Source organism: Arvicola amphibius, chromosome 12 (genome assembly GCF_903992535.2).
Source record: "Arvicola amphibius chromosome 12, mArvAmp1.2, whole genome shotgun sequence".
Lineage (NCBI taxonomy): Eukaryota > Metazoa > Chordata > Mammalia > Rodentia > Cricetidae > Arvicola > Arvicola amphibius.
The window spans coordinates 76,994,264-77,010,914 of NC_052058.2; the positions used below are offsets into that span (position 1 = coordinate 76,994,264).

Here is a 16,651-nt window from a genome sequence, read left to right on the forward strand (position 1 = left end):
GGGGAGCAGCGTGGCCGCACGCCCCGGTTCCCGGGAGTCGGCAGCGCGCCCCGCCGGAGTCTGGGAGGCTCGTCCGCTCGGGCGCTTGCAGCGCCCCCTGGCGGCGGCCGTCGGCGCCGGAGCCGGCGGAGCGTGGGTCAGTCAGTCAGGCGTTCTCCGCGGGCAGCCCGCGGCGGGGCCTTGCCTTATATAGCGCGGGGTCCTCGGCGGCCTGGGTGGCTTCTGCCCGTGCTGCTGTCGTAGACGCGGGCGGCTGTTAGTGCGGCGGCTGTTGGTTCGCGGCGGCGGCGGCGGCGGAGGCAGAGGGCGAGGCGACTGGGAGAAGCGGCGGCGGGCGCGGCAGCGACGGCGGTGCCCGGGGCCCGCGGCGGCGGCGGCGGCGGCAGCGAAGGGGGCGAAGATGGCGGACGTGCTCAGCGTCCTGCGACAGTACAACATCCAGAAGAAGGAGATCGTGGTCAAGGGAGACGAAGTCATCTTCGGGGAGTTCTCCTGGCCCAAGAACGTGAAGACCAACTATGTAGTTTGGGGGTGAGTGCGGCTTGGCTTCGGCCTAGGGCTGCTGGCGGGGCAGCGTCGGGCGCCCCCGGGCGACCTCGTCCACCCGACCCCTCCTCCTCCCCGAGTCCCTCGGGGCTGGGAGGGAAACGGGTGCCCTGGGGAAAAGTTCTTCTCTGGAGCAGAAGTTGCACTTGTGGGGTGAGGAGGGGAGAGGTGGAGCGGATTCTCGAGCGGTCCAGTCTTTTCTGTGTTGGAGAAGCCTCAGGGAAAGGTACCATGGGAGTTTCCGACTTCACCAGTTGGTGTTCACCAATTTGTCTCGCTTGTCCGCGCAGTGTAGGGCTCCCGCACGGCTACCTGAACCTAGGTAAGAAAGCACAAAGCACAGCATCTGGCGGCCACCCTGTGGCTTTTTGTTCTTAGTTTTTTTGTTTGTTTGTTTGTTTGTTTTTTTGCGCCCAGAGGCTGCCATGTGTTGCAAACTGTCTCCTCTGGCTCTTGGAGCGACTGAGTAATTTTCTTTCTTCTTTTTTTCTTTCTTTCTGCCTTCCCCCTCTTCATAATGGAGGGGGGGGGGTGATATTATTCCTCAAGGAAAAAAAAAAAGGAAGGGAATACTACTACTTGAAGTCTGGGAAAGAAAGATTGGGAGAGTTTGGAAGTCTGCAAAATCAGTGTTCGAGATGAAGCAGGACTTTGTTGGGAAGAAAGTTACTGGCGAAATGGAGTGAACTACACTATACATACGGGCGTGAGAAATTGATCCTATATGCTTTTCGGAAAGCGCCTTAAAGAAAAGTGTTTGGGAATATTGATCCATGCATGCCATGAATTTAAGTCATTCAGGAAATCAAGTTTAGTAATCCTTTGGGGCTTCTTTAACGATGTTATTGGCAGTGATGCTTCACTTTGATAATTAGAATGATGGAGTCAGAATTTTGGTACCCATTTTTTTCTGATTGAATGACTTGATGAAAAACTAGTTGTTTAAGTGACATTCTAAGTTTACCGTGTTTTACTCTTTCAAATAAATTACGCAGAATTAATGATTATATTTTATTGGACTTTAATAAATGCTTTTCCTAAAAAACTCGGTATAGCTGGGCATGGGGTGCTCGCCATTAATCCCAGCCCTTGGCCGGCAGGGTTGGAGGGGGGGAGTCCTCCGAATTCAAGGGCAAACTGGTCTACAAAGGATTCCAGGACAACCAGGGCTGTTAAACAGAGAAACCCTGTTGGTTCCAAAAACCAAACCAAACACCACCCAGCCACCCCCCCCCCCCAAAACCCCCCTCTCAAGGTATAAAGAAGTTTAATTTGAATAATAGAAAAAAAAAAAGCTGAAAACTGCCGATCCTGCCTTAGGAGAAGTTGACCTAGCTTAGCTAGCAAAGATGAAACAAATGTTTCATCTGTTGAAACAAATTGATGTGAAGTGTTTCTAGTTTATAGGAAGAGAACAGTTGTACATTTACTTCTAACCCGGGCAGTGTATGTCTTTAATCCCAGCACTCTGGAGGCTATAGCAGGTGGATCTGCGAGTTCGAGGCTAGTTGTATACACACAGAGAGTTCCAGTACAGCAGAGGCTACACAGAGAAACCTTGTCTCCAACCCCCTCCCCCAATTTGTTTACTTCTAGCGGTGATGTGTCCATTCTGCAAAGTCCCTTCCTTGAATAAATGGACAGATGAACAAGCTTTAAAGAATGGGTAAGAATTCTACGTGAAACTGTATACTTGAGATATGAAATCTGGAAAGGACATGTTTGGACAAGCGCTTATAAACGAGTGAAACATAAAGCTTAGAAAAAAAATTGAAACTTTCAGCATCAAATCTTTATTTTATTTTGTTTTTTTGAGACAGGGTTTCCCTGTATATTTGGAGCCTGTCCTGGAACTAGCTCTTGTAGACCAGGCTGGCTTTGAACTCACAGAGATCCATCCACCTTCCTCTGCCTCCCAAGTGCTGGGATTAAAGGCTTGGACCACCACCGCCCAGCTCACCATCAAATCTTTAATAGTTATGTCCCACATGTATACACATCTGAATATGGACATATATAAAAGATTAATCACTACCCTTAATGCATTCAGTGCTTTCTGCTATTTTTATAATTACTTTGTATAATAATTAACAAGTAATGGCTGATGTGATGTATCACTTTAGAGGAAAAATGATAATAGAGGCTAGTAAAGTAGGCTGAGGAGCTGCGTTCAAATGGATTCATACAGTTTAACCATCATAACTATAGATGGAAGGAGAAGGGAGAATTGGAAAACTGTGTATCCCTAAGACTACATTGTTTAATCACTGATAGAATTATGTTTTAGATTTGTGTCACTGGTCTGTTTTAGTTTGAGAGACGTTATAAGAATCATACCCTTGAAGTTACCCTGTTTACTTTTAAGAATATTGTTGAGGAGACTGTAGGGCAGTATCTTTTTTAAAAGAACTGTAACATGTTTATTTTTAAGTGCAGCCAGCCCTAGTGATACCTTCCCCTAAGTAGTTTTCTCTGAGTGACCCTTCCCATCGTGCAACTGGTTGGGTTTCTTCCTCTGTTAACAGAGCTCAGAACCCAATTGTTGGGGTCCGGTGCTAGCCCGGACCATACATTATTTCTCTACCAGACCCCAACATAAACTCTCTCTCTCTGGACTGGTGTGGAGGAGACAGGAATAAAGACACGACTCACATGGTTTTATTTGGAGGGAGATTTCTAGTGGTCCCTCATGATGTCCTGAGTTCACATCCTGAAGAATTTCTGTTTATTTCCCAAACAGTCTTTATACCAAAAGTTAACTTAGGGGAAATACATTAGCATTCTGTCTCCTAGGTAACTAGGTGAATGGCTTTTTGTCATGTCCACAATTACCTGTCTGCTCTGTGTGCTAGCTGTCATGTAGGCTTGAATCAGCATCTCTATCAGGCATCCTCCAAATTACAAAGAAAGGAGCAACAACATCCTGGCCCTTTGTTAGGACAGTGACAGCCTGTCTGCAGGGCTAGCTGACCACCTCAGGTGGGGCCTATGGCTTCAGAGCCTGGCTGCCACACCATATAGAAATAAGGGCCTACACCAATTCAGGTCTTATTGGTGTGTAAAGTGAGGCTGAGGATGTAGCCCAGTTGGTAGAATGCTTGCCTAATGGGGGTAAATTCCTGCATTTGATCTCCAACACCACACACAACATGCCACCCTCAGCTGTGGCGCAGATTTGAGGCCAGCTGGGATACATGAGACCTTGCCTGTTTTAAAAATAGAAAAGTATACATAGTATTAGAGTGTGAATTAAATGCCCTCCCTGTTCCTTTCATTTTTTATTTTGTCTTTTTGCCCCAACAACTCACTTAATGAGAGTTTTTACATTGCATGTATATTTTTGCTATGTTAAATACATTGTTAGATAATCTACTAAATATAGATAACGAAAACATGTAACTAAGGTCAAATAATTGATTTGAAAAATTAATAATACTCATGCTTTAATCATTTTAGGACTGGAAAGGAAGGCCAACCCAGAGAATACTACACATTGGATTCTATCTTATTTCTACTTAATAATGTACACCTTTCTCATCCTGTTTATGTCCGACGTGCAGCTGTAAGTAGAATTTATTTTATAGTTTTATTGATTAAGCAATTATTGTTTGGTGTATATAGCTTTCCCTCATGGTTTTCAAATGTCTGAAATTATTTTGGAGAGTCAAAATTAAGCTGCTATGTGATTTATTCAGTTGTTTTAGTTGGCAATTCATTATTCCTGTAAAATCTAGGTAATGTTTATAATAGTAGACATTTTTTTGTTTGTTTGTTTTTAGAGGCAGGGTTTTTCTGTTCCTAAATTCCTGGCTGTCCTGGAACTCTTGTGTGTAGACTTTGCCGGCCGTGAACTCACAGAGATCTGCCTGCTCTGCTTCTGCCTCCTGAGTACTAGGATTAAAACCTGATTCCATCACTGCCTGGCATAGTAGTAGAAGCTTTAAAATAGGTGCTTCAAAAATGTATAAGCAGATGCAAGAACTCTGATAATTCAGAACTATAGTTTAATTTCAAGAAAACTTTTCTTTGTATAAACATAATACAGGGCAAAGGAGAGGTAAAAGGGATGTAAATTAGTACTCCAATAAATAAATCCAATTTGAACAGATACTTTTAGAATTTTAAACAGTGCAGAGATTTTTTACTTTATTGGCAAATTCGTTTTTCAGTTTTTATCTGCATTTTTAGTGTTTGAAAATTCTTTAAGAGGAAATCATTAGAAATAATTTAAAAGGCTCATTTCACAGAGACTGTTATGATGGGATTCTTCCACTGGCAAGGGACTTTTAAAAACTGATAAAGATTGAGTTATTTGAGTTTTACATTGCAAATTGCCAAAAATGTCCAAATAAGATGGTTCCCCAAATACTTTGGATATTGGAGGAACACAGGGGTTTCATGTAGCCCAGGCTGACCTCCAGCACCTTTGTAGTTGAGGATGACCTTAAATTTCTGATTCTCTTGCCTCTAAATCAAGTGCGGGGATGAGATGTGTGTGCAATCATGCCTTGTTTATCTGGTGTTAGGCACTGAACCCAGGGCTTCATGCATAGCAGGCATGTACTGTAAAGGTACCTCCAGTCCTTTAGCATTTGTTAAAAATGAGATCCTTATCAGATATCTTGGTGGAGTAGGATATAGAATTATTTTGGAGATATTGATATAATCAGATATCCACTCTAAATGTTGTCTTAACTTTTGAGTACATACTTCACTGTGTTGTATTAATTTAAAATAGTACCTTTATGTCTTAAAAAGACTCCTCCTAAGCACCATCATTGTGCCCTCCGTCACTGGAGCTGCTACTTTTTGATATCTGACGCTATTGCTGGATCACATTATGTTGTGGGAAATTTACTTTTATAACTTTTTCTCCAAAGCAGTGATAGGTGAGGTTTTTGAATAGTAACTTGTTATTTGGACCAACTGAGAAAGGACTCACCTCACCGTTGAATGGGCTTCAGTATTCAGTGGAACCGCTTTTCTGAGCAAGAAGCATATTCAGTGTTAAATTCATTTAAAAAAACCTTAAAATTAGTAAGTAGTAGGGAAATATTAGCAATCGACCATTACATTGTTCCTTATTAGATCTTTAAATAAAAACTGAATCAAGCAGTGGACAGTGGTGGTGCACGCCTTTAATCCCAGTACTCGGGAGGCAAAGGCAGGTGGATCTCTGGGTTTGAGGCCAGCCTGGTTTCAGGACAGTCAAGGCTGGAACTTTGAGAGAAACCATTTCTCAAAGAAAGAAAAGAACCCCCCTCAAAAACATACAAACAAATAAACAAACAAAAAACCAAAACTCAGTCAAGCAATAATTAGAATTGTTTGTTAAATAATTTAAGTACTTAGAGATATAAAGATTCTATTCTTGTAGAGTGGTTATAGTTTATAACTTACAAAGTTGTTACTGTGGACCCTAGTATTTTAAAGTCATATAAGATGTAACACTTGTTTTTCTTATCTAAAAAGTTCTCTAGTCAGTTGCCATGTTACTTGCTCTTTGTTGCACACCGACTCTTCCTGAGGTGCTCCTGACCCCTGGTGCCATTTACCTTTTAGTGTCAGCAAACTGCAGCTTCTCAAATGACTCGAATGTGGGCCATACTTCAAGGGAGATAGGAATTAACCAGCTATGTGTAACATTAATTCAGATATGTGTGCTAGTCCGTGTAGTCTGATTAAAAATTGAAAAGGACAGAAATATTTTCAGGTTTTTAAACGTGTGTGTGTGTGTGTGTGTGTGTGTGTGTGTGTGTGTATATATATATATATATATGTATGTACTCATAAGGGAAAACTAAAATTTAGCCTGACTTTTAAAAAAAATTTGATCAGCTAAGCCAGAAAAAGTATGTACAAATACTGGGTCTTGTGACATATCGTGGTCATTGTGAGGTAAATGGCTAGTGATACTAAGGGTTCTTATTACTTCATTGTTGTTTATAGTAGTTGACAAAGATTTTAATCTGTGTAATCTCTTGGCCATCAGTTTTTCTTTCACTCTTGCTTACATTAGAAAAATGATGAGGAAAAATGTGGTAATGGCAAAATTCATTGGCTCAAAGATGACTTGATGCCTAAAGTGTACATTTTATGTGTTTTAATCATCTTTTAAAAGTTGTGATTTTTTAATTATGTGTCTCTGTATATGTCTTAAGTACACATGAGTACATGTACCAGATAAGGCCAGAGGAATCTATTTCTCCCTGTGAACTGGAGCTACAGGTGGTTATGAGCCACCTGACGTGAGTGCTGGGAATCAAACTCTGGTCCTCTGGAAAAGCATGGAGTACTCTAGTTGCTGAGCCATCTCCCTAGCCCCAGTTTAAATCAGTTTTAAAAATGATGACTGTAGGTAGATTAAAGGAAAATTACTCATTTTTCTAAAATCAATAACATGTTTCCAGATAGGGTTTTTCACATCTTTTTTCTTTGTTATCTGAATTTATATACCCAAGAATAAAAAGAAATAATATGATTTCTTTTTATTGCAGCTTCTTAGATGGCTCTAATGTCATAAACTACTACAATTAACATTTTCTTTTTCTCATATACTTGTTTATTATCAAAATTTATATTTAGCGGTTTATGTAGTTCATTTGGAAGTTTCAGTTGAGTAGTTTGAAGAGGTCTGGTCTGTGGGGAAGAAAGCATTAAGTATAAAGTGAGTCAACATTGGGACTGAAAGAGTGGCCCTCTATGTGCGTAACATCCTGAGTGAAATTAGAAAATAAGTAACAGCTGGGCGGTGGTGGCGCATGTTTTTAATCCCAGCACTTTTGAGGCAGAGGCAGGGGGATCTCTGAGTTCTAGGTCAGCCTGGTCTATAGCACTAGTTCTGAGACAGCCAAGGCTACACAACGAAACCCCGTTTCAAAAAAAAGTAAAGGTTGAGAGAGCCTGAGATTGATACTTTGAAAAAAGATAAAGTTATTGTTTTCAACCAAGTGTCTTGAATTTATCTTTCTGAAATTCTCAAAGTATAATTACTGAAAATTAACATTTAAGAAATTTTCAAAGTTTTTAGATAGAAAGCTTTTTTTCTAAAAAAAAAACCTGTGACTTTAAATACATGTATGTTAGATAATTCAGAGATTACATGATATTTATCAAGTTTTATAGTTGTTGCCATTCAATATCTAATTTAAAATTTTGGCTTTAGACTGAAAATATTCCTGTGGTTAGAAGACCTGACCGAAAAGATCTACTTGGATATCTCAATGGGGAAGCATGTGAGTAGTTTTAAAATTGCTCCCACGTTTAAACATTGTGTGTTTTTTTTTTTTTTTTTTTTTTTTTTTTTTTTTTTTATCTTCCCTATAAATAAGCTGTAGAGGGAAGTTTATATTTCCATTGAGTGCCTTACCTGAAGCTGGTCTGTGTGCTTCTCCATGTAGTTGCATGAGGGTTCTGTTCATACTGTTGAAGACTTTTGTCTCTATCAGTTATCATTTCTGTCTTGCTTTACAGTTTTTTTTGTTCCTTCTGAATTATCACCTATGAGTATACATGTAGAAATATTCTTTAAAAATTATTTTTGATTTCCTTTCTCTCTCTCTTTCTCGTTCTTTCTCGTTCTTTCTCGTTCTTTCTCTCCCTCCCTGCCCCCCTCCCTCCCTCCCTCCCCCCCTCCCTCCCTCCCTCCCTCCCTCCCTCCCTCTTCTTTCTTTTCTCTTTTCTTTTCTTTTCTTTTCTTTTCTTTTCTTTTCTTTTCTTTTCTTTTCTTTTTTTTGACATGGTCTCTCTGTATATAGCCCTGGCTATCTTGGAGCTCACTGTTTAGACCAGGCTGACCTTGAACTCAGAAAGATCCACCTGTCTCTGTTGCCCAAGTGCTGGAATTAAAGGTGTGTGCCACCACCACATGGCCGATTCCAGATTTCTATTTCATAAAAAGAAAGAATTGTCATAATATCGCCGCTTCCTCTTTACATGCTCAAAGTTCCTCCTGCTTAGCTTTCATCCTCACCATCCCATTAAAGTCAGAGACACTGGTAGTTGTCACATTCCTTTTACCCCCTTTAACTGTGAATATTTGATAATGTTGAAGAGTGCTTCTTTGAAATCCTTCACTTCACACTGGGTACTGTAGACTTTGGGTATTCTTTCTATTCATTATTTACCTTTCAGAATATTTTGTCACTTCTGTGCCTAATATTAGTTGTCTTAGGTTTTTTATTGCTGTGATGAAGCACCATGACTAAAATCACTTTGGGAAGGAAAGCATTTATTTTTGTCCTATAGTTTGTGGTCCATCATCCAGGGAAGTCAAGGCAGGAACTGATACAGAGGCCCTAGAAGAGTGCTGCTAACTGACTTGTTCCTCATTGCTTGCTCAGCCTGCTTTCTTACTGGCTGCAGGACCATTGTGGGGCCCAAGATTGGTATCAACCTCAGTGATTTGGGCCCCCTAGCAGTCATCAATCAAGAAAATGCACCACAGTTTTTTCTACAGATAATCTTACAGAGGCATTTTCTCAATTGAGGTTTCCTCTTTCCAAATGACTTGTGCCAAGTTGACATAAAACTAGCCAGGAAGTTTTCTATGACTTGATGTTTCTTTTTCTCTTGTAACCATAGAATAATCTCTAGGTTACCTCTTCTAAGTTTTATGCTGTAATTGTTATGTTATGTAAATGTTATGTAAATACACATTGCTGAATTCCAAATGTAGTTGGCCTTTGAATAACATGGGTTTGATAAGTGCAGGTCCACTAATGTGTAGTGAGGATTTTTTTTTTTTAAGATTTGTGACTGTTTTGAAAAACATAAGCCATCACCAAAAATATGAAAAAGGTATATTATTATGTTATATACTAACTTAAAAATAGTTTAAAAATACAGTGACAGAAAGATGTGTAATAAATGTGTAAATTATCTTTATTCATTTATAATTCAAAAGTCTTTTACACACAATTAAAACTTAGGCACATGATATTTCTATACCATATTAATACCATTCACTGTTGCGAGAAATGTAAACAAACATAAGATGCAGTATTAAGTACAAAATAAAGGGGTAGTATGTTATAGCTTTATAGTCCTCTCCTCTGTCAGTTGTAGTAAACTCAGTCAGCACAAGTATCTGCTCAAAATGGCTCCTGCTATGCAATCTTGTAATGAGATTACCTCTTCAGAATATTGTATATTATTGTAAGAAGTGATTTTTTTTCAGTTTTTAGATATTTTTTCATCATAAATCATGTGTGTAGCATACTAAAATATGGGTTGCTGCCTGTTATTGTTAAGTAGCTTCTGGTAAAAATCAGTTTATTAATTTTTTGAGCAGTCAGATTTATACATGAACTTTCAACTTGATGAGAGAATCAATGCTCCAACCCCCCTGTTTATGAGTAAGTTGCATATAACTCCCACTGACTCTGCTTCATATTTATACATTTGCTGTTGTCATCTTTCTTTTAAATGTTTAACAGGCTTCTGAATGTCCAAAATAGTGTGCCTAATTTACTCCTTCCCACACAAAACAAAACAGTGAGTCTCTTCTCATCTTAGAAAGGAGTGATGGTACCTTATGTAACTTCATGCTGTGACTTAGGCCTTAAACCCTAGTGAAATGATTTTCTGACATATACACCATTTGTTACATCCTCTTCTCTGCCTTGGAAACCATGACAGTTTTCCCACTCTACTCCAACCCTGTCCTACTCCTCTTCTTCATCTGAAACCTCCTCATATGTTCTAACTCTTTATCTGCTACAGTTTATTCTGTAACAAGATTTGTTTTTGAAAATGCACGTTTATTTAATTGTGCCAATTATCTGCCCAAGGCCATTTGTGGGTTCCATCACACTTAGGATAAAGCTCATACTTCTTACTGTGTGGACTCCTTGATCATGTTTTTGTCTAAATCTCTATGGCTTTATCTTCAATCTTTCTTCCTTTATCAAAGGAGGCAGTGTATTGATCTTTCAGTTGGTTTAGTCAACCTTAGAGCCTCTGCGTTTACAATTCTGTCTTCAATTTTCTGTATTGTTATTGGGCTCTTATTTTCCCTCCATGCCCAAATATTCTTCAAGTATTGTCAGTGAAGACATCTCTGACCATTCTAAAATATGGAGTAACATCCACCCTCATATCTGTCTATATGTGATCAAATCATATTTATTTTCCAAACAAATACCATATTTTTTATCTGAAATTTTATCTATTGTTTAGTAGATTACTGTTTATTAGAGATTGAAACTTAAAGGATAAATTGTCCAGTTGTCTTATCTTATTACTCATAAACGTTTAGAACAGTGCTGTATAGTAATTGAAAGAATGAATAATTTTTTATTGTAATATACATAAATTAGTATTATAGAAAGAATAGATCTCACCTTCCCTGGGATGGAATTTATTACCATTAAACCATTAATAGCAGTTATGTTACACATTCTGCCCCATGTTCCTAAGCCGTAGTGTTGGTGTGTGTTAGAGAATATTGTGCTTAATAGGAAGATCTCCAGGACTGTTTTCTTGTGCTATTCTGAAAATGTCTGACTTTACATTCTTTTTTTAAATTGTATGTGTGTAGGGTATGTGTGCAACAGCTTGTATGTGGAGGTCAGAGACTACCTTGGAGTCAGTTCTCTTCTACCTTCCTGTAGCTTCCCAGAATCAAACTCAGGTTGCTAGGTTTGTGTGGCAAGTACTTCACCTGTTCCCATCACGCTTATTCTTGAGTCGTATTATGCTGGGCATAGTACAGAATGCAGTCTTGTTACTTTCATACAAGGTAAGCAAGGAATGAGAAGGAATCCATTCCTGTAAAGGAAGTTGGGATGGAAAGATAACAAAAAAGCTTTTTATTTTTGTCTGTTTTTAATCAAAGAAAATTTAATTATTTGGAGCACGAGAATCATGGTATACATGTTATAAAATACACCTTTTTTCTTCTTAGGCCACTGTAATTGCCTCGTAAAAACGTATTGAAGAGAGTGTAGGATTCTTCAGTTTTACTAAGTGTCTCAGATGCATCTGGTAAATGCATTCATTTTGGGAGACTCTCAATGAGTTGTTTATCACTTCATATAATTTCTTGTGTTTTCTATAGGACAAATTTAGTTTTCAAATATACTGTTTTATTAATTTGTAATCATGTTCAATGAAAAAGTTGAACAGCAGTTAAAATAATCTTATAATTAATAGCTTAAAGACATTAACTGTTGAGCAGTAGAACTACATAAATAATTTTAAATTTTATTTGGTAAAATTGAGTATCTTAACAATTTGAGGAAAAGCAATGAGAATAGACTAATGATTCTGGAGTGTAGAACTTAAAGACATAATGATTTAAAAAATGAGAATGAGTAGATACATTAATAAAACAACTTTTGTATGTTAGCTAGGAAATACTAATGTGAGACTGCCCTTATAGAATGATGGTAGTGCATCTGACTCCAGAAATACACATAGCAATTTAACATTGGAGTAAGACATGCCAGAGCAATGGAAGAAGGTGGGCTTATCAGTTAATAATTTGATAAAAATGAAAGAAGTTCTCTATCATAAAAAATAGCCAGGTAGTGGTGGATGGGGAACACCTTTAATTCCAGCACTCGGGAGGCAGAGGCAGGTGGATCTTGGTGAATTCTAGGCCAACCTCATCTACAGAAGTAGTTCCAGGACAGCCAGGGTTACACAAAGAAACCCTGTCTTGAAAACAAAACAAAACAAAACAAAAAACCAATACAAAAAGCCCCCAAACAAACAAAAACAAAAAAGAAAAGAAAAAACAAAAGGCCTTGATATACTGGGAAAATGTTTTCACTACTATAGAGTCAGTCAGTTATAATAATTAACATGTGAAGTGTGACCTTGGAAATAGACACACAAAAGACCAATAGTTTGAGTACTAATAATCAGCATATAATTAGCAGAAAAGGTGATAAACCACTTGCAAATTTGATTTGTTTATTATAAACTAAAAATTTAGAGGATACAAAGATAAGATTTTGAATTTTGCTGTTATCAGTGAACTCTGATGAGGCTGTTAGCATTGTTGGTTGTGTTAATTTATTTTCTTCCTGAAGCTGTTACAGTTCATTGCAAATGAAATAGAAAACCTACATTTGGAACTATCCTAGAGTTATATTTAAAATGTAAAAAGTCACATACATGTGAAGTTTCTTCATACTATTTTTTGTAATAACAAAAGATCTAGAATTGAACTGTTGACTCATGAGGGAACCAGTCAAATGAATTATAGTTATTCCATACAATAGGATACCCTATAGAAAAAGAAAAAGGAGTTGGAAACTAGCCTATGTACTGGTATGGAAGGGGTGTCTTTTGTAAATGAGAAACACGTTTTGGAATATTCTGTGTATTATGCTGCCTTTGTGCACAAAAGTACAAATAAAGTATATTTTGTGTTTTTTGGATTTTTAGAAGGATATACAAGACAGCTAGGGGAGTAGGAATGAACTTTTTGAGCCATTCAAAAATAAAATAATTTGGGGGGCTGGAGAGATGGCTCAGAGGTTAAGAGCACTGACTCTTCTTCCAGAGTTCCTGAGTTCAATTCCCAGCAACCACATGGTGGCTCACAACCATCTATAATGAGATCTGGTGCCCTCTTCTGGGTTGCAGGTACACATGGAGGCAGAACACTGTATACATAATAAATAAATAAATAAATCTTTAAAAAATAATTTGAAGGATAGTTGGAAGTGTCCTACCAATTGTGAATAACTAAAATTTGCATAATTAACGTGATAGTGTATATGTGTATATTTAAGTATCTGGGGAATACATATTTAAATGTGTGTTTGTTATAGAGGAGTGTAATATGAACTGATCAGTTAACTTATGTAATTAGCATCTCACTAGTTTGTAAGCTATATTATTAAAAATTATTTGTCTTTCCCAGATTTTTAAATACAGAGTCATCTTATTAACCAAATGCTTGTATAGAGCTGCTTTTTGAAACCATTTTACCTAGGGAAATCCTTCTATGAGTATAAGAAATAAAACAAAGCTTGAACACTTCCCCTGGAATAATATCCAAAATATAAGCTCAAATATTGATCTGCTTATATGATTTTTCTTTTCTATTTTCAGCAACATCAGCCAGCATCGATAGGAGTGCACCCCTGGAAATAGGTCTTCAGCGGTCCACTCAAGGTACATTGTGTCACTTCTTTATGTTGAACTTAAAAAATCCCTTTCATAAAGTGCACACTTACTTGCTCCTTTTTTTTCTTATAGTCAAAAGAGCTGCAGATGAAGTTTTAGCAGAAGCAAAGAAACCACGAATTGAGGTAACGAACTCTTATTTTTAAAATAACTTTATTCGTACTGAAACTGGAATTGTGTAGAAATAAGAATTCTTCATAGGCTGGGCAGTGGTGGCAAATGCCTTTAATCCCAGCACCTGGGAGGTGGAGACAGAAGGATCCCTGAGTTCAAGACCAGCCTGGTCTACAAAGTGAGTTCTAGTACAGCTAGGGTTACACAGAGAAATCCTGTCTTGAAAAACAAAAGCAAACAAACATTCTTCATAGTAATTCTAGTAGCTTTTTTTCCCCCTGAAGAGTAGATCAATAGGCGGCTTGCATTATTGTATTAAGTTCTGTGGGGAATATGCCATTTTATTTTCTTTGCTATTCTTTGCCTTATTTGATGAAAACAGTGTCCTAGATCTGTAGTAAGAAACAATTATCTCATCATGTTAAAGGTCATGTGCTAAACAGTTTAGGTTTTCAGGGCCCTGCAGTCTCAGTTGCTGCACCTCCATCTCGCTGTGCCTCGTCATTCTATTCTCCGTTATTGTAGTGGGGAAGAGTTTCTAAATCACACATAAATTGATAGATGTGGCTGTTCTAATAAAACTACTTTTTAGGGAATAAAAGCTACTAGAATTACTGAGGTTTGTAGAACCAAAATTAGAACCAAGGTAGTCTGGCTGCTAAGCCGTGCTGCTGTCTGTGAATTTTGTGACAGTTAAACTGAAAGTTTCCCCATTTCCTTCTGTATGAAAGAAGACTGGCCACCATCAAAACAGTGACTGCATTTGAAATATGAAAACATCAGAATGTAATTATTTGAAAAAAAAATTCAACACCCAAGGAAAGCTAAATACCAAAGCTACCAGTAACTTGTAACATTCTCTTTTCTCTGTCTGTCATATATAAAGTTACAACATAAACATTTGTATTAGTTGTTAGTTCAACAAATTGAATTCTCTAAGACACTATGGGAGGAAAAAGAAAAGGACTTCTGATTTGATTAAAATTTTGGTTGTATTTTTTAAAATTACTAGTTTCTTGAGGACCTTGACCATCATAGATTATAACTTCCTTACCAATGGAAAAAATTAAATGCATTTGCTAAAATATCTTTGTTGATGTGTCTTTTTTTTTTAAACATTTTTACACGGTATAAAACTAACAGGGCATGAATTGGAGCCCAATATTTTTTCTTTTGGTGTTTTAACTATGCTAATGTATTGTGTATACTTTCATATGGTCTTACTCTTTGAACTACTCCTTGTTTTTTTTATTTGTTGAATATAAACTTTGACCTAGATAACTGTCACTTCATTGGATTTTTTCTTAATCATCCACATATCTTTCAAACTAAATTTCACATGGCTTTCTAATAGAAGTTATAAATCATATTTTCCAGGTTTACCTCAAGCTCATAGTTGTAGCCATTATTGTCTTTAAACTCCTGATGCTTCTGCCTAAGCATCCTGACTTCTGGGATTATAGGCATGAACCACACACCCTTGCCAGATAAAATTTTGAAATAGTCTATTGAGAACTTGTAGGGAGATTTTTATGTGCCAGGTAACTTACCTTTCAAAAGCTATTCAAGTTTTCTTCTGGTGTTTTGACTTGTATTTGGTAGATTTGGGGACCTGTGACACCAGATGAAAAAAAATTGGTATCCAAAATGAAACATTTAACTTTGATAATGCCTTCTTTTAAATGCTAGATTTTTTTTTTTTTTCATTAAGAATGGATCTATAGGGTCTGGAGAGGTGGTTGCAGTTAAGAGTAAGTTCAGAAGACCTAGGTTCAGTCTCAGCACCCACTAGTGATTCACAACCATCCATAACTTTTTATCTGTATATAACTGCAGGCAGCAGGCATGCATGTAGTGCACATACATATATGCAGATAAAACACTCAGTACTGCCGGGCAGTGGTGGCACACACTTTTATTCCCATTACTCAGGAGGCAGATGCAGGTGGATCTCTGTGAGTTCGAGTCCAGCCTGGTCCACAAAAGCTAGTTCCAGGACAGGCACCAAAGCTACACAGAAAAACCCTGTCTTGAAAAATCAAACAAGCCAACAAAACAAAACAAAACAAAACCAAAACCAACCAGCCAACCAAACAAAAACAAAAACAGCACACACTCAGTACATGTAAATACATCTAAAAACTTTTATGGGAGAGAACATAGAAATAGATGTCTGGGCATCATATTGTTTTTAGTTTATGATGATGCAAAAGCAATACATAAACGTTTAGGAGACATTAGTTTCCTTTCAGTAAAATATTCAGTAAAATGTGAGATGTCCAACACTTTATAATAAAACAGGCTTTTTGTTATTTGGAGTCTAGTATATGTTCAAGTAAGCAACAATAAGCTATGATATTTAGTAGGTAGATGTGTTGAACACATTTTTGGCGTATTATGTTTTAAATTTGCCGTGGTATCGTAACTTGGATTACTGTTGCTGTGATGAAACACTGTAACCAGAAAGCAGTTGGGAGCAGATTGATTTGGCTTTTGCTTCCCTATCTATAGTTTATCACTTGAGGGAAATTAGGACAGGAACTCAAACAGGGCAGTAACCTGGAGGCAGGAGATGATGTTACTTACTGGCTTGCTCAGCCTGCTTTGTTATAGAACCCAGGACCATCAGCCCCAGAATGACCCCATCCACAATGGGCTGGACCCTCTCACATCAATCACTAATTAAGAAAATGTTCTATACACTTGTCTACAGCCCAAACTTATGGAAACATTTTCTCAGTTGGGGTTCCAGATGATGCAAGCCTGTTTCAAGTTGACATAAAACTAGCCAGCACACATGGTTAATTAGATCTTAGCCCTATGATCCTTGTAAGTTGAAGAACCTCAG

The 16,651-nt window shown here is 37.8% G+C and overlaps 1 protein-coding gene across 1 annotated transcript in view; it reads left to right on the top strand.

Annotated features, from left to right (window-relative positions):
• The first annotated feature begins 319 nt into the window (after positions 1 to 319).
• Positions 320 to 16,651, top strand: part of Cdc73 (cell division cycle 73) — a 114,818-nt gene continuing 98,486 nt past the window's right edge. The window contains exons 1-5 of the mRNA XM_038349073.1: positions 320 to 531; positions 4,003 to 4,108; positions 7,712 to 7,781; positions 13,615 to 13,677; positions 13,762 to 13,814. Of these exons, the coding sequence (XP_038205001.1) occupies positions 401 to 531; positions 4,003 to 4,108; positions 7,712 to 7,781; positions 13,615 to 13,677; positions 13,762 to 13,814 (423 nt within the window). The 5' untranslated portion in view covers positions 320 to 400. The remainder of the gene's footprint in view (positions 532 to 4,002; positions 4,109 to 7,711; positions 7,782 to 13,614; positions 13,678 to 13,761; positions 13,815 to 16,651) is intronic.